The following is a 23,663-nucleotide window of genomic DNA, read 5'->3' as shown; positions in this document are numbered from 1 at the left end:
TACAGTGAGCTATGATTGCACCACTGCACTCTAGCCTGGGTGACAAAGTAAGACTCCGTCCCAAAAAAGGAAAAAAAAACAAAAAAAGAATTAAAGACGACCTAAAAAAATAGAGATACACTGTGTTCTTGTATTAGAAGGTGCAATATTTTTAAGTCAGTTTTTCACAAATTGATCTACAGTCAACGGAATCTCAATCAAATTTTCGGTTGATCTTTTTTGTAGAAATTCACAAGCTGATTCTAAAATTGGTAAGCAAATGCAAAAAACCTAAAATAGTTAAAACTATTCTGAACAACAAAGTTAGAGGACTTAACACTACATAATTTGAAGATTTATTATACAGCTACAGTAATCAAGATGATGCCATGTATAGACCAACAGAAGAAAAAAGTCCAAAAATAAATCCATTCACTCAAAATGGATAATGGACCTATGTGTAAAACTAGAAATTAATTACAGGCCTAATTCTAAGAGTTATGAAACTTTTAAAAGAAAACATAGGAGAAAATCTTAGTGATCCTAGATTTGGCAAAGATTTCATAAATAAGATACAAAAAGTCTAAGTTCTAAAAGAAAAAAATTGACAAAATGGACCCAATCAAAATGTTATTTTTGCTATTCAAAAGAAAGAAATGTCACAGACTAAGAAAAAAAATTTGTGAAATATATGTCACAAAGTTATTCTGAGAACAGAACACATAAAGAACTATTCCAACTCAAGTATAAGACAACCCAGTAAAAAACAGGCAAAAGATTTGAATGAAACACTTCACCAAAGAAGAAAGATATATGGATGCAAAAAAAAAAAAAAAAAAAAAAAACCACATACGTTATTCCACATCCATTCACTAAGAAAATACATATTAAAACTACAATGTGACGCTGCTACACGTGTATTACAACAGCTAAAATTTTAAAAAGCTGATTATACCAAGTGTTGGAGAATATGTGGAAGAATTGAGACACACACACTATGGGACAAAATGTAAAATGGTACAAATACTTTGAAAAATGTTTTAGGAGCTTTTTATAGAGTCAAACATAAACCTACTGTATCACTTAGCCATTCTGTTCTGAAGAGAAAAACATATTCACACATGAATAGTATGTAAATGTAGCATTCATAAACAGAACACAGAAAAGATTAAATTGCAAAATTAAATATTTGCTAAAAATGGATCTAATACAAATTTGATAATAAAAAACTGCAAACAATCCATATGCTAATAAGAGGATGAATTTAAAAACTGTAATATATTCAAACATATAAATTATATTTATAGTTACAAACCTAGATGAGATTAACAAGGGAGGAAAGGGGAAACAAAAGAAATCTGTGCCTTGTGGCATTCCAATATTAAGAGGTTAGGGAGATGAGGAGGAAAACTGTGAAGGAGACAAAAAGTAACCAATGAAAAAGGAAGAAAGCCAGGAGACTTCAGAGACTGACAAACAAATGAAGAAAATATTCAATGAGAAAGGAGTGACTGACTGTCAAATATTAATGATAGGTAGAATCCCCTCTGAACTTAACATGACCAAGAAATGAAGTGCATTACTAACACAGGTACAGGTAATTTCTGTTCCTTTACAGAATGAGTAGGGTGGAGTAGTGAAATACTTTCCTGAGTAGCAGTACAGTATAATGGAAGAAGCTCACAAAGACTTTTGAGTAAGACCAGTTAAACTCATATTCAACCACTTAATAGCCATGTTACTTTGGGCAAGTAGCCTAACTCTGTCAAGTCTCAGTTTCCTTATTTGTAAAATACAGACAATGTCTTCACATGGGGTTTTCTGTGAGGATTTAAAATAAGTAAAACATCTAGCATATGGCTTGGTAAATAATGTGCTCAATAAATAGAAGCATCATCATCATCACCATTGTCAAAATCATCATCCCCAAGACGGGATTTTTCAACCTTGGCACTAATGACATTTCTGGCCAGGTAAGTCTTTGTTGTGTGACCTCTTCACGCAGTTTAAGATGTTTAGCACTGTCCCCGGTCTTCCACTAGACGCAGTAGCACTCTCTCTCTTCCTCTTAGTGTGACAACCAAAAATGTCTCTATATACTGCCAAAAGTACCAGGAGTAGGGTAAAGGAGGGTAAATTGCCCTCACATGGTCGTAAGATTTACAACATAAGCTATATATGTATTACTAAGTTTTCAAATGAAACAGAACATAACAATCTTCCTTTGATGATTCAGAAAGAATTTTGGATTCTTATAAGGTTACCATTAATGAGTATTATCACCAAGATGCAAAAGATGTGAAAAAAAGAGTATATCCTGTATTTCCAAAAAGTTGTCTGTGAATAACTCTTGATATTTTACCTTATATTTCTGTCTTTCTCATAAAAGTTGTATGCAACCATCAAAAAAAGTAACTGAGTTTATGATTGGACTCTAAATAAAAGTAAATTCATTGTATTTTTATTAACGTTTTATTTCTTAGGTTAGTGGCAGCTTCAGAAGAATTGTATAGGGAAGCAGTCACTACTTCCACTTCAGGAAAACAGGTAGAGGAGAAGATAAAAGGATTAAAAAAAAAAACCACCAAAAGTACACTTGAAAACTATCATGTTGCTACATAATAACAGACATATTGAGGGTATTAAAGTGGCAGAGGGTTGATGCTACAAAGGCCTGATAATAATCATAAGGAAGCCTAATACTCAAACACAACTAGAGTGGATTCAAGGGACATTCTCTGCTACACATCTGCTTAAAGGATTTCCTCTTGTTCCTTTGTGAACTGATAACATTGTTTCCTAATTACTTACACACACTTGAAGGTAAAATCTTGCTTTGTAAATTGTGATTTTCAAAGCTCTAAGGTGAACTTAGGAATGAAGTTAAAAAAAAAGAAAAAGAAACTGGTACCAGGTAAGTAGCAAGAACTGCACACCTGTCCCATTTTATTTGCAAGCTGACAGGATGACAGAAAAGGAGACTGAAAGAAATGGAAAAGATACGGGAACTTGGAAGCTGACAGATTCTTTTGAAAACTTTCATCTTCAGAATCATCCACGAACAGAAGTCCTGATTCCCACAGTATGGAGAATGCTATGTACCCAATAAAATCTCAAAAGAGCTGGTGGGCTAATGAGTTTATCTTGTTTTTTAAGACACTATAGAATTCTAACGAATCATGGCTATGTTAGCCAAATTCTAGTGAAATTGTATAATTAAAAAGCAGATAAAGAAATTATACAAAAAGGGCCCATGGGGAATGCATGTCAAGTAAATTGCTCTCCCAGTACATGAGAAATCTATATTCAAAAGACAAGTCATATTCTCTCAGAATTGTCTCCCTCTAGAAATTAAAATCACAGCCATATTAACTCAGTCATGGGTGCTTTGTAGAGCTATTTTCTGTTTGCATATATTCATATTTGTTGAATGAGATATATAACTTAAAAATGAGTTTGAAAATAATTTATAGTATAATGATTTTTATTTCAGTGGTGTGAAGATAGTAGAGAATGAAAACTTGACTATAAACAAAAGACAGTAACGTGAGTGAGTGAAGCAGGCTAACATTAGTGGATAGGGAGTATATGCCCTGTCTAAAGAAAACAGCAGTTACTCAGTTCCAGCTGCCTGGCATGTAGGAGTGCAGATCCAGGTATTGTCAATCTTCAGATTAAAAAAAAAAAAGAAGTCTAAAATACAAACATTGACACAATTTATAATACTGGCACTTATTCACATTATTTAAAATACTATGTGGGTCAAATAGTCTTGCTTACAAGATAGACAATATCCTTGGGCCAAAGGTTTGTGACCTCATGCAAAAAGCTCAAAATTGAAGTTACTGACATTTGAGAAAACACTAACAATTGTAAACTAATCTAAAAAGGAAGAAAAAACAACACATATAGACTTGATGGATTCTTCCTCTAAAATGTATTTTAAAATGCTGAAATATTTGTATGTATGTAAACACAACTAACCAAGCCTTGGTTAGTATATTTCAAAACACAGGATAAAAAACAATAACAACAACAGAAAACACAGGATAGTGTGACGCATGTTAACAGATATGTGGCAGAAGTAAGCCCCTGTGGACAAATATATTTGAATTAAACAAAGTTGAACAGGTTTCTTCACTGCAGGCTTTTCAGTACTTACTATACTGATGTAAATTTCATGAAGCTTCAGAGGGGATTATAATATTTATGTTTATTTAACTATAAACCTGTTTTAATACAGAGCACTCTCTAGAACTTCTGTGCTATGCTATAAAGAATTCAGGTCTAATATCAGAAAAAGTTTAACTCAGTGTTTGCACTGGGCACAATCAAATAACTTAGCAAGAAGAAGAGTTAATACCTTTGATTTATTCTGTAGCTATATTGTATAAAATACTGTAGCTTATTGGTATATAATTAAAATTTACATTTTGAATTGAACTAGTAAAATATGGTCCTGTTCCAAGGATCAATGGTTCCTTAACACTGTCAATTTTAAAAAGTGTTAGATATATGCCACTTCTTTTAAGTTATAGTCATAAGACAGCACTTCTGAACTTTAATAAGTATCCCCAAATTAGCTAAGCAATTAAGGTAATACACAAAGCTTTCAATGTAGCAGTAAATTAAGCTATAACTACTATAAACTACCACATTAATATCTAAAAGTTGTGAACAAAAACTAGAACCATGAGAAATTATACCTATTATACATGTAAGCAAAGGCACAAAACAAGTAAACCATCTTCCCTCATCATTAATCATTAGATTACAACCTTTAGAGTTAAGTTTTTTTACAGCCTATAGTTTATAAACTATATTGTGTATTTATAACCTGTAAATGACCACTTATTGTAAGGTAAATGAAAAAATAAGATAAAAATGAAATGGCCCTTTGTTACCATGGTAAAAATGAATTTAAGATAGTTATGTAGAATAAAAACATGCCCTTTCTGAGTACTTACACAGATGCTCCTCAACTTACAATAGGGTTATGTCCTGATAAACCCATTGTAAACTGAGAATATCATAGGTTGAAAATGCATTTAATATGCTTAACCTACTTTAAATGTGCCCAGAACACTTACGTTAGCCTACAGCTAGGCAAAATTTAACAAACCCTATTTTATAATAAAGTATTTAAAGTCTTGAAAATGGCCTATAGAAAAAAATAAAAATAAAAGAAAAGGTATTGACTATTTCATGGAATTTGCTGAATACTGTACTGAAGGCGAAAAACAGAATGAGGCCAGGCACGGTGGCTCACACCTGTAATCCTAGCACTTTGGGAGGCTGAGGTAGGCGGATCACAAGGTCAGGAGTTCGAGACCAGTCTGGCCAACATGGTGAAACCCTGTCTCTACTAAAAATACAAAAATTAGTTGGGCATGGTGGCAGGTGCCTGTAGTCCCAGCTACTCGGGAGGCTGAGGCAGGAGAAGTGCCTGAACCCAGGAGGTGGAGATTGTAGTGAGCCAATATCATGCCACTGCACTGCAGCCTGGGTGACAGAGTGAGACTCTGCCTCAAAATGAAAACAAAAACAAAAACAAAACAGAATGGTTGTATGGTACTCGAAGTATAGTTTGTTTCTCCTGACTGCATGTCGCTTTCACACCATCATAAGTAAAAAAACTGTGAAGTTCAAAGCATCATCTATCTGTATAGTTCTGGATCATTTTCAGGCCTGTTTATATGACTGGCATTTAAGTACACATGCACAGATATATTATATAGAAATACTCTTAAAATGTATTTCTAGTAGTACTTTTTCCAGAGGTATAAACAATATTTAAAAACATTTCTGGATCTTCTCTTTGGAATTCTACTCTGTACTACACAACCTATATTATGAAGAGAAAGTGCTGTATAAAAGGAGCTGTCCTAATAAAAACAGTCCTAACTCAGAGAGAAGAAATATCAAATAATCTTCTTTTATACTGGTAGTTAAACAGGTACACGTATACTTTTTAACATTTATCTGAATATTCTATAAACTAGTTATGTGAATTATATGATTTAATAAAGAATCCAGTCAGAAAACTAAAGTAAAATTGGCCACAATGTATTAAATTGGAAATCTAAGAAATACTTTTAAAAAAAGGAAGGAAAAAATGTATTAAAAAATACTGTTCTGGCTGGGTGCGGTGGCTCGTGCCTGTAATTCCAGCACTTTGAGAGGCTGCAGCGGGTGGATCATGAGGTCAAGAGATAGAGACCATCCTGGCCAACACAGTGAAAACCCGTCTCTACTAAAAATACAAAAATTAGTTGGGTGTGGTGGTGCATGCCTGTAATCCCAGCTACTCGGGAGGCTGAGGCATAAGGTTGCAGTGAGCCAAGATCGCACCACTGCACTCCAGTCTGGTGACAGAGTGAGACTCTGTCTCAAAAAAGAAAAAAAAATTGTTCTTCTACTTACTCAATGATACCATATAAGTTACATCATCCCTGGGCTTCCATTTTCTCATCTTTAGAAAGGAGAAAAATACCACCTACCTTACTGGCTGCTATGAGGATTACATAGATAAACATGAAAGGACTCTATAAATTTTAAAGCTCTCTACAAATGTGATATAACAATAGTAGAAACAACTACTGTTTCTACAAATAGCTTGACAAGAGTCAAGGTACAGTCCTCTGGTATCTTCTGATTTCAAAGAAGGAATTCAAATGTCGTAAAAGGTAATGCTTCATACTTTAACAAGTTAGTTTATTCGTTAGTATTTTTATTATATATAGGCAACTTTGTTATGTACCATTTAAACACTGCTTTAGATAAGAATATTTCTCTTTTCATTTAAAAAAGTTAAGCACCTCAGGAAAATTGGTAAAACAAAACAAACCAAAAGAACTTGGTTACTTTAGTTATAAAGAAAACAGATTCAATGTTAAAAGTAAATGAAACTTGAAACAGATCATCAGAAAGAAGAAAATAAAAAAAATATTAGTGAGTTCTAAGAGTTAATGTAAGAAATGTCAGTAATTAAAACATCATTACTGAATACGCATTATTTTAAAGGGACAATATCAATATACATTCTCTGAATTAGAATTCCTTCCAGTTCTTATTGAATATAGGTAAAAAAAAAAATATGTATACGTATTCGAATATTACTTTTATAGATTTTTATTTTTTTGATTTTTAGAGGGAGGGTTTCACTATGTTGTCCAGCCTACAGTGCAGTCGCTATTCACAGGTGCAATCATTGCTCACTGCAGCCTTGAACTCCTGGGTTCGAGTAATCCCCCGGCCTTTGCCTCCCAAAGTACTGGGATTAAGTACTGGGATTACAAGTGTCAGCCACCATGCCTGGCCAGAGAAAGCTTTAATTTTATTTAAAGGTGTGCTAGAATATTTTATGTGTTCAGGACAGTAAATAGATTTAGTAGCTGTAGAAATAACAGTAATGTGGCCAGGTGTGATGGCTCATGCCTGTAATCCCAGCACTTTGGGAGGCTGAGGTAGGCAGATCACGAGGTCAAGAAATCGAGACCAATCTGGCCAACATGGTAAAACCCTGTCCGTACTAAAAATACAAAAATTAGCTGGGCGTGGTGCCGGGTACCTGTAATCCCAGGGTGAGGCAGAAGAATTGCTTGAACCTGGGAGGCGGAAGTTGCAGTGAGCCGAGATCACGCCACTGCACTCCAGCCTGGGCTACAGAGCGAAACTCCGTCTCAAAAAAAAAAAAAAAAAAAACCATAGTAATATAAGTTTATTAAATATTCCTCTTCAATTAAGGAATTCTTACACAGTAAAACAAATTTCAGATTTTTTTTTATCAGCTAGAAGAAACAGTACTTGACAGTGTCCTTTTATTTTATCAGAAACTATGCCTAAAAGCATCATGCATATGTAAATGTAATCTTTTACCTTCAACATCATCTGAAAAGGTAGACAAAATAAATAAATACAAAGCAGGTGATAAAGACAACGGTTTTTCAATGTAGTAGTATACACAGTAAACTAGGAGCTTAAAAATGTATAATAAGCAATATAATCCTTTGGAAGAAGAGACCTATATTTACTTTGGTAAAATATCTCAGATACACTAAAAGAGATATAGCATATGCTATATTTTTAGAACTGAGACAGATTTATCATTAGAGGGTTGTAAAATAGTCCTAATGAGCTCTAAAATGTAGTTCATTATGTCAGCCAAGAAATACCTTTGATGAAGCAATAAAAGCAAAGTATCAATAACAGAACTGAAGGACGTGTCTCAATGTCTATTTTTTTTTTTTTAAGACGGAGTCTTGCTCTGTTGCCCAAGCTGGAGTGCAGTGGTGTGATCTCAGCTCACTGCAACCTCTGCTTCCCAGGTACAAGCAATTCTCCTGCCTCAGCCTCTCAAGTAGCTGGGATTACAGGTATGCGACACCATCCCTGACTAATTTTTGTACTTTTAGTAGAGACAGGGTTTCTCCATGTTGGCCAGGCTGGTCTTGAACTCCTGACCTCAAGTGATTTGCCTGTCTTGGCCTTCTGAAGTATTGGGATTACAGGCCCACCGTGACTGGCCAATGTCTACTTTTTTTCTTTTTTTTTTTTTTTTGAGACAGAGTCTCACTCTGTTGCCCAGGCTGGAGTGCAATGGTACAATCTCACTCCAACCTCTGCATCCCAGGTTCAAGTGATTCTTCTGCCTTAACTCCCAGTAGCTAGGATTACAGATGTGTGCCACCATACCCAGCTAATTTTTGTATTTTTAGTAGAGACAAGGTTTCACCATGTTGGCCAGGTTGGTCTCGAACTCCTGATCTCAAGTGATCTACCCGCCTCAGCCTCTCAAAGTGCTAGAATTACAGGTGTGAGTCACCATGCCCGGCTCAATGTCTACTTTTTAACTGAGCCTTTCAGGATGACTAAATTTTCAGGAAAAAAGTCCTTAATAAAAGTGATTCTATTACTGTTTATCCAAAGCATCATTTTTAGATGCTAAATTAAAGAGCCTAAAAATACGCAGAAAAACAAAACAGGTGGGCTCTAAACATGATTATAAATTTATAAAAAAGAAAACTACCTAACTAAAAAATATTGTTGCTATACGTTTTTTTAAGAACAGAAAAATTACCCCAGGAAATTAACTAGAAAAAGAGCTAAATTTTTAATCTGAAACAACTAACAGGGATAAAAGGAAAGAAAATAAAGTCATTCTAAAAAATGTGTTTGAACAACTGTGTTGCATCTAATTTTCTCATTGTAGAAATAACTAGGGAAAATAAGAATCTTTTTCTTCAAAGTATATTCTTATGTGTATTTTAGCGATGTGTTGTCACGTGACTGACAATATCTTTTTCCATGGGTACCAAATTACATTTACTAAATATTTTTCAGCCTTAAGAAATTAATAAAGTTAAGCTATGGACAGATATCATGGAGAAATTTGTAAAGAAAATTTTTTTAATGAGATGGGGGTCTCACTTATGTTGCCCAGGCTGTTCTCGAACTCCTAGGTTCAAGCTTCCATCTCAGCCTCCTAAACTGCTGGGATTACAGACATGAGTCATAACACCCAGCCAAAATAACTAATTTTTAAAAAGGATATTTATGTCTAAAAAATTGTGACTATTCAACATGATACAGTTTCAGATGTTCTCAATACTAGTATCCTGTGAAGTTAATAATTGACATATATTCCTGCTCTACTTTTATTTTAATAAAATATAAGCAAGGCCACTATGTATCTATACTTCTTTGTTATTTGCTCAGAATTTTGAGAGATCACATAACTTCAGTTTAAATTAGATTTATAAAATGCATGAATATATCCACTGTTCTGACTTTACAGAATAAAAACTTACTATGCCCTACTGTAACAGCCAATTTGATATGACAAATACACTCTTCAACAGAACAGAATTGTGAAATGTTACTGCATATGTTTTCCAATATATAGAACAAAATGTATACAGAACAAAATGTATACAGGACAAAATGTATACAGGTTTCCAATCAAGCTTCACACAGTGACTATAAACAAAAGACAGACTACTTTATGCTAATTGTGCAAGTATTTTAAAACAAAAAAGAAAATGAAAGTGCAAAGAAATGTGTGGATTTCAAACTGATTCATGTCATTGTTCACCAAACAAACATAATGTAAAGAAAGTAAATCTAAATTTAATAAACTGTTGCACTTTATAAATTAACATAAGTCCTATGTAAACAGTTTTATTAGGAAAAAACCTCTAATTCTATACTCCTCACTAGATAATAATATATATTTTCAATCAATAGTCATAAATAATTATTTAATCCATAACTGGCTAATATGCATACTGCTTAACTAAAACCAAAAACAAGAGGGCAAAAATATTACTTAAAAAGAAGGATTTTATTCTATTTCACTAAATGTTCCAAATCACACACAAAGCAATTATCCTAAAGATACTTTTCTAGATCTAAGCCTATATGTTTATTAAATTTTTTAACAAAAAAGTAAAAAACCTTATAAATTTAGAAAGTAAGTCCAACTTTAAAACCAACAAAATTAGAACAGCCCAGTTAATGTTATGTACAGAAAACACAGTAAAAACAACTAGAAACTTACCTACTTCTTCTTCTTCATCATTAGATATTATATTATATAGTGTGTCCAAAGCATAACCTATTATTTCAGAATCCGAACTGGAAAAAAGAAATTATTATACTTATACACTGCTGATGAGAGTTTAAACCGTTATGACCATTTTTAGTTACTTAGCAATTTTAGAAAATTCCATTTCTAAAGGCCTACTCTAAGAAAATATCAGAGTGCAAACTGTAAAAAATGTGGAGTTTTAGTTCTAATTGTGAAAAATTAGAAGCAACCTAAATGCCCAGTGATAAAAAATACAGTATGGCAAATTCATACATATAAGGCAGCAATTTAAAAAATGTATTTATTTTTACTTTGAACCCTGAGAAGCTGAAAAATGTATTTCCAAAGAATATTTAGTGACATGGTAATTAAAAAATTCTTGATATCACACCAAGTGGAAAAACATAAAAATTTATGTACAGTTACCTCATTTAGTAAAATATATATGTATACATGTTTATATCTATATTTTAAAATATTATAAATTTATAAAATGAGTGCAACTTTAAAACCAGCAAAACTACCACAACTCAGTTAATTTTATGTGTGTCTATCTATGTTATATATATGTATATTTGTGTATACATATATAAAAATGTAACTGTTCATATCTAGAGGAACAAAGATTTAAAAATATAGAGAAAAGTAACTGTTATCTCCAGTTCGACTAGTAAAATGTTTCTCCTCTTTATATATTATTTTCTTAAAAAAAAAATCTTGCCAGGCGCGGTGGCTCAAGCCTGTAATCCCAGCACTTTGGGAGGCCGAGGCAGGTGGATCACGAGGTCAAGAGATCGAGACCATCCTGGTCAACACGGTGAAACCCCATCTCTACTAATACAAAAAAAATTAGCTGGGCATGGTGGCGCATGCCTGTAATCCCAGCTACTCAGGAGGCTGAGGCAGGAGAATTGCCTGAACCCAGGAGGCGGAGGTTGCGGTGAGCCGAGATCGTGCCATTGCACTCCAGTCTGGGTAACAAGAGCGAAACTCCGTCTCAAAAAAAAAAAAAAAAAAAAAAAAAACCTTATGGTGGCCAGGCGTAGTGGCTCACCCCTGTAATCCCAGCACTTTGGGGGGCTGAGGCAGGAGGATCACTTGAGGTCAGGAGTTAGAGACCATCCTGGCCAACATGGCAAAACCTTGTCTTTACTAAAAATAAAAAAATTAGCCAGGCATGGTTTCGGGTACCTATAAACCCAGCTGCTTGGGAGGCTGAGGCAGGAGAATTGCTTGAACCTAGGAGGCAGAAGATGCTGTGAGCTGAGATCATGCCACAGCACCACTCCAGCCTGGGTGACAAAGCAAGACTGTTTAAAAAAAACAAAAACAAAAACAAAACTTATGGTAAACACATACTATTTATAAAATTAGAAAGTATAAAATTTTGTAGTCGATAAACAGACAAATTTTGAAATCATGAAGAATGATGATAGCATTTAGAATGGAAAGCAAGAGTAAGATACAGATCTCAAAGACTCAGTGAATATGAAGAAGTGATCAGGAGTGATAAATGAAAACAAAGATGAGTTACTAAAGGGGGTTACCACCAGGGGATGCGAATATTAAATGAAATGTTATTTTAAAGCTATTATTTATTATTTTGTTTTTCAGAAATGTTGAGGTTCATCTTTTAAGATACTATTGAGAAACTAAGAATAGAAGGAGACTTCTCCAACACAATAAACGGCACTTATGAAAATCCCACAACTAATACATACAACAGTGGAAAACGAACTGCTTTCCCCATAAGATCAGGACAAAGATAAGAGATGCACCCTCTTATCACCTCTATTCTACATTGAACTTAAGGTTCTAGCTAGAGCAATATGTAAGAAAATGAAAGAAAGAAACACCTATTCACAGATGACATAATCTTGTACATAGAAAATCTTAAGGAATCCATTAAAAAACTATTGGAATTAATAAATTCAGCAAAGTAATAAGATACAAGCTAAATATTCAAGTATCATTTATATTTCTATATCCTAGCAGTGAACAATCAGAAAATAAAATTTTAACATGATTTCATTTAAATAGCATTTAGGCATCATCAAGATTAAAATACTTGGCAGTAAATTCTACTAAAGAAGTTTAAGACTGGTACACTGAAAACTACAAAACATTGTTGAAAGAAATTACTTAAGGTCCAAATAAATAAAAAGATATTCTGTGTTTATGAATAGGAAGAGAGTAATATATCTCAACTTGAGTCACACATTTAACACAATCCCTATCAAAATCCTAGCTGCTGTCTTTGCAGAAATTGACAAGCTAATCATAAACGTCATATGGAGATGTAAGAGATCCAAAATAGCCAAAACAATCTTGAAAAAAAAGAACAAAGTTGAAGAACTCACATTTCCCAATTTTAAAACTTACTAAAAAGTTATAGTAATAAAGACTGTGTGGTACTGTGATAGAGATAGACATGTAGATCAATAAAATAGTCTTGATTGTCTAGAAATAAACACTAATGTTTATTTCAATTAATTTTCAGTACAAGTGCCAAGACCCTTGAATGAGGAAGAGATAGTCTCTTAAACAAATGGTTCTGGGTCAACTAGATATCAACATACAGAAGAATGAAGTTGGGTCCCATTTCACACTATACATAAAAATTAACTCAAAATGGATGAAAGACCTAAATATAAGTAAGAGTTAAAGCTATAGAACTCTTAGAAGAAAATACAGGTGTAAATCTTTACAACCTTAGATTAGGCAACGGTTTCTGAGATATGACATCAAAAGCACAAGCAACAAAAGATAAAACAGAGAAATTAAACTTTATCAAAATTTAAAAATGTTTGGCAGCATGTGGTGGCTCATGCCTGTCATCCCAGCACTTTGGGAAGACGAGATGAGTGGATCACTTGAGGTCAGGAGTTTGAGACCAGCCTGGCCAACATGGCAAAACCCTGTCTCTACCAAAAATACAAAAATTAGCTGTGCATACTGGTGCGCACTTGTAATCCCAGCTACTTAGGAGGCTGAGGCACGAGAACTGCTTGAACTGGGGAGGCAGACGTTGTCGTGAGCTGAGATATACCTGATAAGAGATGTATCTAGAATATATATAACTCTACAATAAAAAAGACAAGTAGGCCAGGTGTGGTGGCTCACACCTGTAATCCCAGCACTTTGGGAGGCCAACGCAAGCTGATTGCTTGAGCTCAGGAGTTCAAGACCAGGCTTGCTAACATGGTGAAACCATGTCATTACTAAAAATACAAAAATTAGCAGAGTGTGTTGGTGCGCGCCTGTAATCCCAGCTACTTGGGAGGCTGAGGTAGGAGAATCACTTGAACCTGGGAGGTGGAGGCTGTAGCGAGCTGAGATCACGCCACTGCACTCCAGCCTGGGCGACAGAGCAAGACTTCATCTCAAAAAACAAACAAAAACCAAAAAGATAAATAACTCAATCAAAAATGAGTAAAGAATATGAATAAACATTTCTCCAAATGGCCAATAATCACGTGGAGAGATGGTCAACATCTTCAGTCATTAGGGAAATACAAATCAAAACTACAATTAGAAAATAAGGCTGGGTGCAGTGGCTCACACCTATAATCCTATCACTCTGAGAGGCCAAGGCAGGCAGATCACCTGAGGTCAGGAGTTTGAGACCAGCCTGGGCAATATGGTGAAACCTCGTCTCTACTAAAAATACAAAAATTAGCTAGGAATGGTGGTGCATGCCTGTAATCCAAGGTAATGGAGAGGCTGAGGCTGAATAATTGCTTGAACCTGGGAGGCGGAGATTGCAGTGAGCCAAGATCATGCCACTGCACTCCAGCCTGGGCAACAGAGTGAGACTCCGTCACACACTCACACAAAAACCAAGAAGAAAATGAAATAAAGAAATATCACTTTATATCTACTAGGATGTCACTTTTTTTTTTTTTATTGCATTTTAGGTTTTGGGGTACATGTGAAGAGCATGCAAGATTGTTGCATAGGTGCATACGTGGCAGTGTGATTTGCTGCCTTCCTCCCCTTCACCTATATGTGGCATTTCTCCCCATGCTATCTCTCCCCAACTCCCCACCCCCCGCTGTCCCTCCCTTATTTCCCCCCAACAGACCCCAGTGTATAGTGCTCCCCTCCCTGTGTCCATGTGTTCTCATTGTTCAACACTCGTCTATGAATGAGAACATGTGGTGTTTGATTTTGTGTGGATGGTCACTTTTTAATAAAGGACAGTAACAAGCGCTGGTAAGAATACAGAGAAATTAGAACTCTCACACACTGTTGATAGAAATATAAAATGTTATAACCATTTTATATAAGTATTTATACTCTGTAGTGAACAGAGTTTCGCAATTCCTTAAAAAGTTAAACAAGGCCAGGTGCAGTGGCTCACGCCTGTAATCCCAACACTTTGGGAAGCCAAGGCGGGCGGATCACGAGGTCAAGAGATCAAAACCATCCTGGCCAACATGGTGAAACCCCTCTCTACTAAAAACTACAAAAATTAGCTGGGCGTGGTGTCGCGCACCTGTAGCCCCAGCTACTTGGGAGGCTGAGGCAGGAGAATTGCTTGAACCTGGGAGGCGGAGGCTGCAGTGAGCCGAGATCACGCCATTGCACTCCAGCCTGGCGCCTGGCGACACAGCAAGACTCTGTCTCACAAAAAAAAAAAAAAAAAAGTTAAATAAACTTATCCCATGACCCAGCAATTGCACTGCCAGATACAGAACATAGAGAAATGAAAACATATGTCCTTACAAAAATCAGTACATGTTCACAGCAGCATTATTCATAATAGCAAAAAAGTGGAAATACCCTAAATGTCCAACAATTGATGAACAGATAAATGAAATGTGGTATAACTACACAAAAGATTACTCGGTCATAAAAAAGAATGATGTACTAATACATGCTACAACATGGATAAACCTTAAAATATTATGCCAAGTCAAAGAAGCCAGAAACAAAGGCCACATATGGTATAATTCCATCTATATGAAATATCCAAAACAGTCAAATCTATAAAGGCAGAAAGTACATTAGTGGCTGCCAAATATTTGAGAGCGGGTGGGGGAGAATAGAAAATGACAGATAATGAATATGGGATTTCCTTTTGGCATGATGCAAATGTTCTGGACTTAGAGAGTGGTGATAGTTGTAAAATTTTATGAATACATTAAAACCAGTAAAACGTATACTTCAAAAGAGTGAACTTTATGATATATATATTATATTGCAATTTAAAAAATCTATTGAGGTATCATGGTTTGGAAACATCAGTGAGAGACAAGTTTTGGGCCCTGAGTATGGTAGTTAGGAGAATGAGCAGTCTCTTCTTGAGATGGTTATAGGGGGCTGGACGCGGTGGCTAATGCCTGTAATCCCAGCACTTTGGGAGCCCAAGGCGGGTGGATCACCTGAGGTCAGGAGTTCGAGACCAGCCTGACCAACATGGAGAAACCCCCATCTCTACTAAAAATGCAACATTAGCCAGGCGAGGTGGCACATGCCTGTAATCCCAGCTACTCAGGAGGCTGAGGCAGGAGAATTGCTTCAACCCGGGAGGCAGAGGTTGCGGTGAGCTGAGATTGCACCATTGCACTCCAGCCTGGGCAATAAGAGGGCAATTCCACCTCAAAAAAAAAAAAAAAGATGATTATAGAGAAGCAGACCTATGGCCGGATGGGGTTTCAGGTAACGCCAAGAGAGGGAACAAAACTTTGTTTGACACAACTGAGGATGAAGGGGCTTCAGGATTCTCAGCATTAGTTGTATATGCCAGGAGAAGCATCATGAAGATGAGAATGTAGAGAGAGACATGATTGTAGAATACAGACCTCTGCATTCAATTAAATTAAAAAAAATCTTTAGAGAACACTCTGAAAACAGGAAAATAGATAAGTACCACAGGAAAATAGGTAAGTGCCACAGGCAAATGGAAAGGAAATTTAACTCAAGATAGGGAATGAAACACAAGAAGGCTATTATAAGTTTTTATTGTTATTATTGCCTAAGAGTTAAAACACTCAGAAGCTTCTGACATGTTATGATTATTTGTTCGCACATTCACAAGGCTATGTGGTATACTCTACTTCTAACCATAATGCCTAACACAGTAAATGTGCAATAAATATTTTAAACCTATTACTTAACCTTAATCAAGAGTATCTACACACTCCTGCTGCGTGGGAAAAATGACAATAAAGACTACTTTAGATAAGAGATGGATTCTAGTTTCCATATTGAGATATTAATCATTTCATCATTAACTTTATAAGACTCAGTAATAAAATGTGCCTGTGATTTAACACTCACGGAATAAAGAAGAAAGATTATAAATATGTATAATCATCAAACTAATCTGCTTCCTTCCAGCTATTCTAAAGGCCACCCACATTCCCTGACTCATGGCTCCTTCTTTTTATTTCAAAGCCAGCAAAGAGCAGGTTGAATCCTTTTTCTATCACTATACTCTGACCTCCTCTTCTGCATTCTTGTTCTACTTTTAAGGAACGTGTGATAACACTGGGTCTACCAGGGTAATCCAGGATAATCCTCTCATCTCAAAGTCCTTAACTTAATCACATCTGCAAAGTCTCTCTCACTATCTAAGGTAAAACTCATAGGTTTTGTTGATTAGGATGTAGATATCTTTGGGAGGCCATAATTCTCTCTACCACAGTTACCTACTATGATGCTAATAACACAGACAGTCCTGACACATCCAACTCACTTATTCAAATGCATTAGACTTACTAGCTTTGAAAAGGTAGTCAATTTGAGTTACAATGTCTAGGGAGAAGAAAAAATGTCCTAACTGGTATGGACAAGCGGCTAGGCATAAGTGAAATATAACTGAAAAAGAGTCTATGAGGTTAGACAGGCAGTACTTAGATCTTTAAAAAGCTTATATTCTTTGCTTTGAGAAACATAAACTTCACACTTCACCGAACTGGTGAAATGCATGAAACAGGAGAATGAGTGAATATGTGCATCTCAGAAAGATAATTCTTGCAATAAATAGACTGAATGGAAATACAAAGAGACAGGAGGAAAATAATACTTTGGAGATGGGTGATTATTTTAAACTATGTCCAAAACTTTTCGATTCAGCTCCTTTCAAAAAGTGAAGCCTAATTCTCCTCTCCTTAAGTATAGGCTGTACTTATTAATCTGCTTCTAACAACTAGAATATGGTTAAATTGCCAGTACATGACATTGGAGACTGAGTTATAAAAGGCATTGTTGCTTTTTATTTGTTCTCTCTCCAGGATAGTTTGCTCTGGGAGAGCAGCCGCCATATCATAAAAATGCTCAAACAGCCCTATCGAGAGAGCAAAATGGTGAGGAACTGAGGCCTCTTGCCAATAGCAATGTGAATAAGCCATCTTGGAATTGGATCCTCCAGCCCCAGTCAAACCTTCAGATGACTACAGACCTGGCTGATGGCTTCAAGGCAACCTCGTGAGAGACCCTGAGCCCACTTAGCTAAGTTGCTCCTCAATTCCTGATCCACAGAAACTGTGAGATAATAAATATTTTCTTATTTGGAACCTCTAAGTTTTGAAGTAATTTGTTACACAAGCCAAAGATAACCAACACAGAGGCTATGGAAATGATTTAAGTGATTGACACTGAGCCAGAACTAAGGCCAAAAAAGGAAATGGAAAGAAAATAATGGATTCTTGGGTTTTTTGGCCTGTGTTGGCATGATGGCTTCAGGAGAGGGATGATTTCCAGAACAATCCTTCAGTTTCTGGCTTGAATGGAAAGATGCTTGTGACTGAGATGAACTTAGGGTAAAAGCGGTTGAAGGGGGCAGGGAAAGCCAACAAGGAGGAGGACCAGAGATAAATTAACTTTGAACATTTTGAATTTGAGAGGTTATAAGATCTTGGTAAGGTTGAAATGTATAATGCATAGCTAAATCTTGTAAGACACATTCAACTGTAGTTAAGATCTGGAAGTAATCCATGCATAGTTAATTAAAACCAAAAATACAGAAAAAATCTCTTAAAAAGAAATTGAGGGCCAGGCGCGGTGGCTCACAGCTGTAATCCCAGCACTTTGGGAGGCTGAGGTGGGTGGATCACCTGAGGTCAGGAGTTCAAGACCAGCCTGACCAACATGGAGAAACCCCGTCTCTCCAAAAAACACAAAAATAGCCGGGCGTGGTGGCACATGTCTGTAATCCCAGCTATTCAGGAGGCTGAGGCAAGAGAATCGCTTGAACCCAGGAGGTGGAGGTTGCGTTGAGCCGAGATCGCGCCATTGCACTCCAGCCTGGGCAACAAGAGCGAAACTCTGTCTTCAAAAAAGAAATTTAAAGAGCTAAAAATAGGCTAAATGATGTTTCTTTTTATTTAAATTTATTTTTATTTTTTATTTTTTTGAGACAAGGTCTCACTCTGCTGCCCAGGTTGGAGTGGTGTGATCACGACTCACTGCAACCTTGACCTCCTGGGCTCAAGTGATCCTCCTACCTCAGCCTGAGTAGCTGGGACTATAGGTATGTGAAACCACACCCAGCTAATTTTTATTTTTTTAATGTTTTTTGTGTTTTTCTTTTTTGAGAGAGAGTCTTGCTCTGTCACCCAGGCTGAAGCACAGTGGCGTGAACTTGGTTTACTGTAACCTCTGTCCCAGGTTCAAGTGATTTCTCCCACCTCAGCCTCCCGAGTAGCTGGGATTACAGGCATGTGCCACTATACCTGGCTAATTTTTGTATTTTTAGCAGAGACCCCATTTCGCTATTTGGCCAGGCTGGTCTCAAACTCCTGACCTCAGGTGATCCGTTTGCCTCAGCTTCCCAAAGTGTTGGGATTACAAATGTAAGCCACCGTGCCTGGCCTAAGTTTTATTTTTTATGTTACCCAGACTAGTATTAAACTCTTGGGCTCAAGAAATCCTCCCACCTCAGCCTCCCAAGGTGCTGAAATTACAGGCTTGAGCCACCATACCTGGCAATCTTTCTCTTAAGATGGGTTTATATTTAACACTTAACTCTTATCACTGCAGCTTATTTCCCTTAAAAAAGCAAGTCGGAATATCCAAGTATGTATAATATATGTAAATGCATCTCTACTTGCCCAATGTAAATGAATATCACTTGTCCAATTCAAACCCAAAATCTCAAGCCTCTAATTAAGAGTTGCTTCATCCCATTTTTATATGTCTGTTCTAATGCTTAACACAGTGGCCTGCACCCAGTGTCCAGTAAATATTTATCAAAATACCAACTAAAGTCAAAACTTAATAGCTTTTGCATGTTAACAACTTTTGGGGCTGGGTGCAATGGCTCACACCTGTAATCCCAGCACTTTGTGAGGCCAAGGTGGGCAGATTGCTTGAGCCCCGGAGTTCGAGACCAGCCTGGGCAACATGGCCAAAACCCATCTCTACCAAACAATACCAAAAAAAGCAACCTTTTGGAACGGTGATGCCGACTCTAAAACAAATTAAAAGTTCAAGAAAAATCAGGGGAAAAAAATCATCAAACAGAGACTTACCGATCTGTTTGTAAAACATGAATAAGATGTTCCATAGCTTGTATACCCACTTCCAAGCGGTATTTCTGCACATAAAAAATAAAAATGTCAGTAAAGTAACTAATATCCAACTTAAGGGACTTAAACTCTTAAAAAGTTACAAACCTTAGATAATGATTTGAGAGCACGCACAGCATTTCTTCGATCATCCAATAAAGTAGATGAAGCTACTCTGTCACAAAGCTTTTGAATCTGTCATGAAAAAATAAAATGCCATTAAAAGAATAAAAAAGAAACTGTGAAATTTTTATCCCCTAAATTTATGCCATATAATTAAAAAAAAAAAGCAGCATATGGGATCTAAGAAATGGCCTTTCAGAAATCTAGCTATCCATTTAGGTTCTATTATAATCTCATTACAGAGATCAAATAGATTTTCTTTTTCCAGAGATTTAAGAAGTGGGAAGGGATGAAAGAGAAGTCAAATAAAGTAAGTCATATAAATTGAGGAATTAAAAGAAATAATTGGTAAAATCAGAGTGTTCTAATTAGGCCTATTATGATTGTTTGAACCAGGAGGGGAGCATAATCCAAAATCGTTATGATAGAAGACAGAAAGTTACTTAAAATTTTTAAAATAATAATTCTTTACATTATAACTTTATCCTAACATTTTTTTTTTTTGAGACGGAGTTTCGCTCTTGTTACCCAGGCTGGAGTGCAATGGCGCGATCTCGGCTCACCGCAACCTCCGCCTCCTGGGTTCAGGCAATTCTCCTGCCTCAGCCTCCTGAGTAGCTGGGATTACAGGCACATGCCACCATGCCCAGCTAATTTTTTGTATTAGTAGAGACGGGGTTTCACCATGTTGACCAGGATGGTCTCGATCTCGTGACCTTGTGATCCACTCGCCTCGGCCTCCCAAAGTGCTGGGATTACAGGCGTGAGCCACCGCGCCCGGCCTTATCCTAACATTTTAACCATACATTTGAATAAGAAAAGTCAAACCTGTATATCAAAACTTTTAAGTTTTAATTGTGCCTCAAAATGTACAAGGATGAAATGCTTCGTTATAAAATAATTTATAGAAACCAAAATTTAAACAATTTTAAAACAAATCTTGGAATATTATTAATAATAGGAAAAATCAGATAACTATCCAATGTAAGAAGCTAAAACAATTGTAATACATTCTTTGATGGAATGTCATGTAGGTATTCAAAAGAATTAACCATTAATATGAAAATACCATGGTAGGTGGGACGCAGTGGCTCACGCCTGTAATCCCATTACTTTGAGAGGCCGAGGCAGGCGGATCACAAGGTCAGGAGGTCAAAACCAGCCTGGCCAATATGGTGAAACCCCATCTCTACTAAAAATATAATAATTAGACAGGGATGGTGGTGTACACCTGTAGTCCCAGCTACTCAGGAGACTGAGGCAGAAGAATCACTTGAACCCAGAGGCGGAGGTTGCAGTGAGCCAAGATCGTGCCCCTGTACTGCAGCCTGGGCAACAGAAACTCTGTTTCAAAAAAAAAAGAAAAAAGAAAATACCATGGTATAATAAATAGAGAGAAAAAAGGCAAGTTATAAACTGTATTTGAATTATGGATTCAGTAAAACAAAAGTACCAGACTGTGCATATAAATTACATTAAAAAAGAATCTGGAAACCTAAAACTATAAAACTTCTACAAGAAAGCACAGGAGAAAATCCTTGTGACCTTTATTTAGGCAAAGACTTTTCAGATGCCACATTCATAAAAGAAAAATGTAATAAACTAGATATCATCACTTCTGCTTTTTTTTTTTTTTGGGGAGATGGGGTCTTGCTCTGTCTTCTAGGTTGGAGTACAGTGGTGCAATCATGGCTCAAGGTAGCCTCAACCTCCTGTGCTCAAGCAATCCTCTCACCTCAGCCTCTCGAGTAGGTAGGCCCACAGGCACACAACTACAACCATACCTGGCTAGTTTTCTTGTAATTTTTAGAGACAGGGTCTAAGTATGTTGCTCAGGTTGCTCTCAAACTCCTGGGCTCAAGAGATTTTTCTACATTGGCCTCCCAAAGTGCTGTGATTACAGGTGTGAGCCACCGTACCCAGCCCTACTTCTGCTCTTCAAAAGACTATGAAGAGACTGAAAAGGTAAACCACAGACTGTTGAAAATATACAGAAAGCATCTGATTAAGAACATAGTTTAAAAAACACTTGGGTCCTTTCTAGCTTGGTCAATTAGTATTTTAACTTTTTTTTCAAGACCATCATAGAATCACAGTATTTTAACTGACTAAAGAATTTACTTGAGTTTGAGACCAGCTAGGTAACACAGTGAGACCCTGTCTCTATAAAAACTAAAATTAGCTGGGTGTGGTGGTGTGAGCCAGTAATACTAGCTACTCAGCAGACTGAAGCAGGTGGATCCACCTGCTAAAGGTTGCAGTGCGCTATGATCACACCACTGCACTCCAGCCTGAGCAACAGCTTGAGACCTTGTTTCTCCAAAAAATAAAAAAAGAAAGAAAGCAAGAAAGTGTAAGTTTATTACATTCTTTGAAGATTCTTTAAGATTTTGGCAATGCAAATGTTTGCACCCTACGTATCTGAATTAATGGTGTTCAAATACATATAGTGTTTCCCAAATTATGCTTTGCAGACTCCTAGTGTCCCGGAAGATATTAATAGATTCCCTACGATCACAGAATAAGTGGGAAACACAGGTTATACAAAATTAACTCAGTTTGTGCACTGCAGGATTTCTAAGAATCTTTACAATTGCTGATTTGCATTTCTTCATACAGTAGATATAGTAGATTTACATTCTTTAGTCATTTTAACTGTTCACATTTAAAAATAATTCCTGGAAAAACGTAATTTTCTCTTTATTAAATAACTGGTTGACACTTTTCCTAATATATATTTACATTTTTACCACTCAGAAAAACTACTTATTTATCTCTTAAAAACATGAACCTCATTACTCTCAGGTCTAAGAATTTCTTGGGTCAAAATAGTTTTCCGAAGCAAGACTGCAATGCCTTTACTTAGGTCTTGTGTATCTTTTGTTCATTTTTTTAAGGTAGCTTATAGTCGATGCTATGAATAGGAAATGTTTTTTCTACGCATTTTCTGCTGCTTCTTAGTCTTAGACCTCAAGTGCTGGTTCCAGATCTGGGAACCAGATCATGGCCAACAGCACTGTACCTAATGCCTCAGTGATGCTTACCTAATATACGTATCATCTCTATAAGGAGCATCACAGCCTTCTTTTGCTTAGGAACATTAGACAACACCACATGGAGTCTATTTTAAATAGGGAAATTCCAAATAAAACAATACAAACGTAAGGCTAGATGCGGTGGCTCACATCCGTAATCCCAGCACTTTGGGAGGCTGAGGCGGGTGGATTACTTAAGGCCAGGAGTTCAAGACCAGCCTGGCCAACATGGTGAAACCCCGTCTCTACTAAAAATACAAAAAATAGCCAGGTGTGGTGGAGCTACTCGGGAGGTGAAGGCAGAGGATGCAGTGAGCTGAGATCATGCCACTGCACTCTACCCTGGGCGACAGAGTAAGACTCTGTCTCAAAAAAAAAAAAAAAAAAACTCAAACATAACACTAAACAGATCATGAAAAGGAC

The 23,663-nt window shown here is 36.4% G+C and overlaps 1 protein-coding gene across 3 annotated transcripts in view; it reads right to left on the bottom strand.

Annotated features, from left to right (window-relative positions):
• USO1 (USO1 vesicle transport factor) overlaps nucleotides 1-23,663 on the bottom strand; it is a 79,053-nt gene that overhangs the window by 42,274 nt on the left and 13,116 nt on the right. For 2 of the 3 annotated variants that reach the window (XM_012446932.3, XM_012446934.3), the window contains exons 2-4: nucleotides 20,191-20,277; nucleotides 20,047-20,111; nucleotides 10,538-10,614 (exon numbers count right to left, since the gene is read on the bottom strand). In XM_012446932.3, coding sequence (XP_012302355.2) covers nucleotides 10,538-10,614; nucleotides 20,047-20,111; nucleotides 20,191-20,277 — 229 coding nt within the window. Of the gene's footprint in view, nucleotides 1-10,537; nucleotides 10,615-20,046; nucleotides 20,112-20,190; nucleotides 20,278-23,663 lie in introns of those variants that run through there. The other variant, XM_064367954.1, reaches the window with a different exon arrangement.

This window comes from Aotus nancymaae, unplaced genomic scaffold (assembly GCF_030222135.1).
Source record: "Aotus nancymaae isolate 86718 unplaced genomic scaffold, 86718_ANA_hifiasm-v0.15.2.pri h1tg000006l, whole genome shotgun sequence".
Lineage (NCBI taxonomy): Eukaryota > Metazoa > Chordata > Mammalia > Primates > Aotidae > Aotus > Aotus nancymaae.
This window is presented reverse-complemented; position numbering and strand designations above follow the sequence as displayed.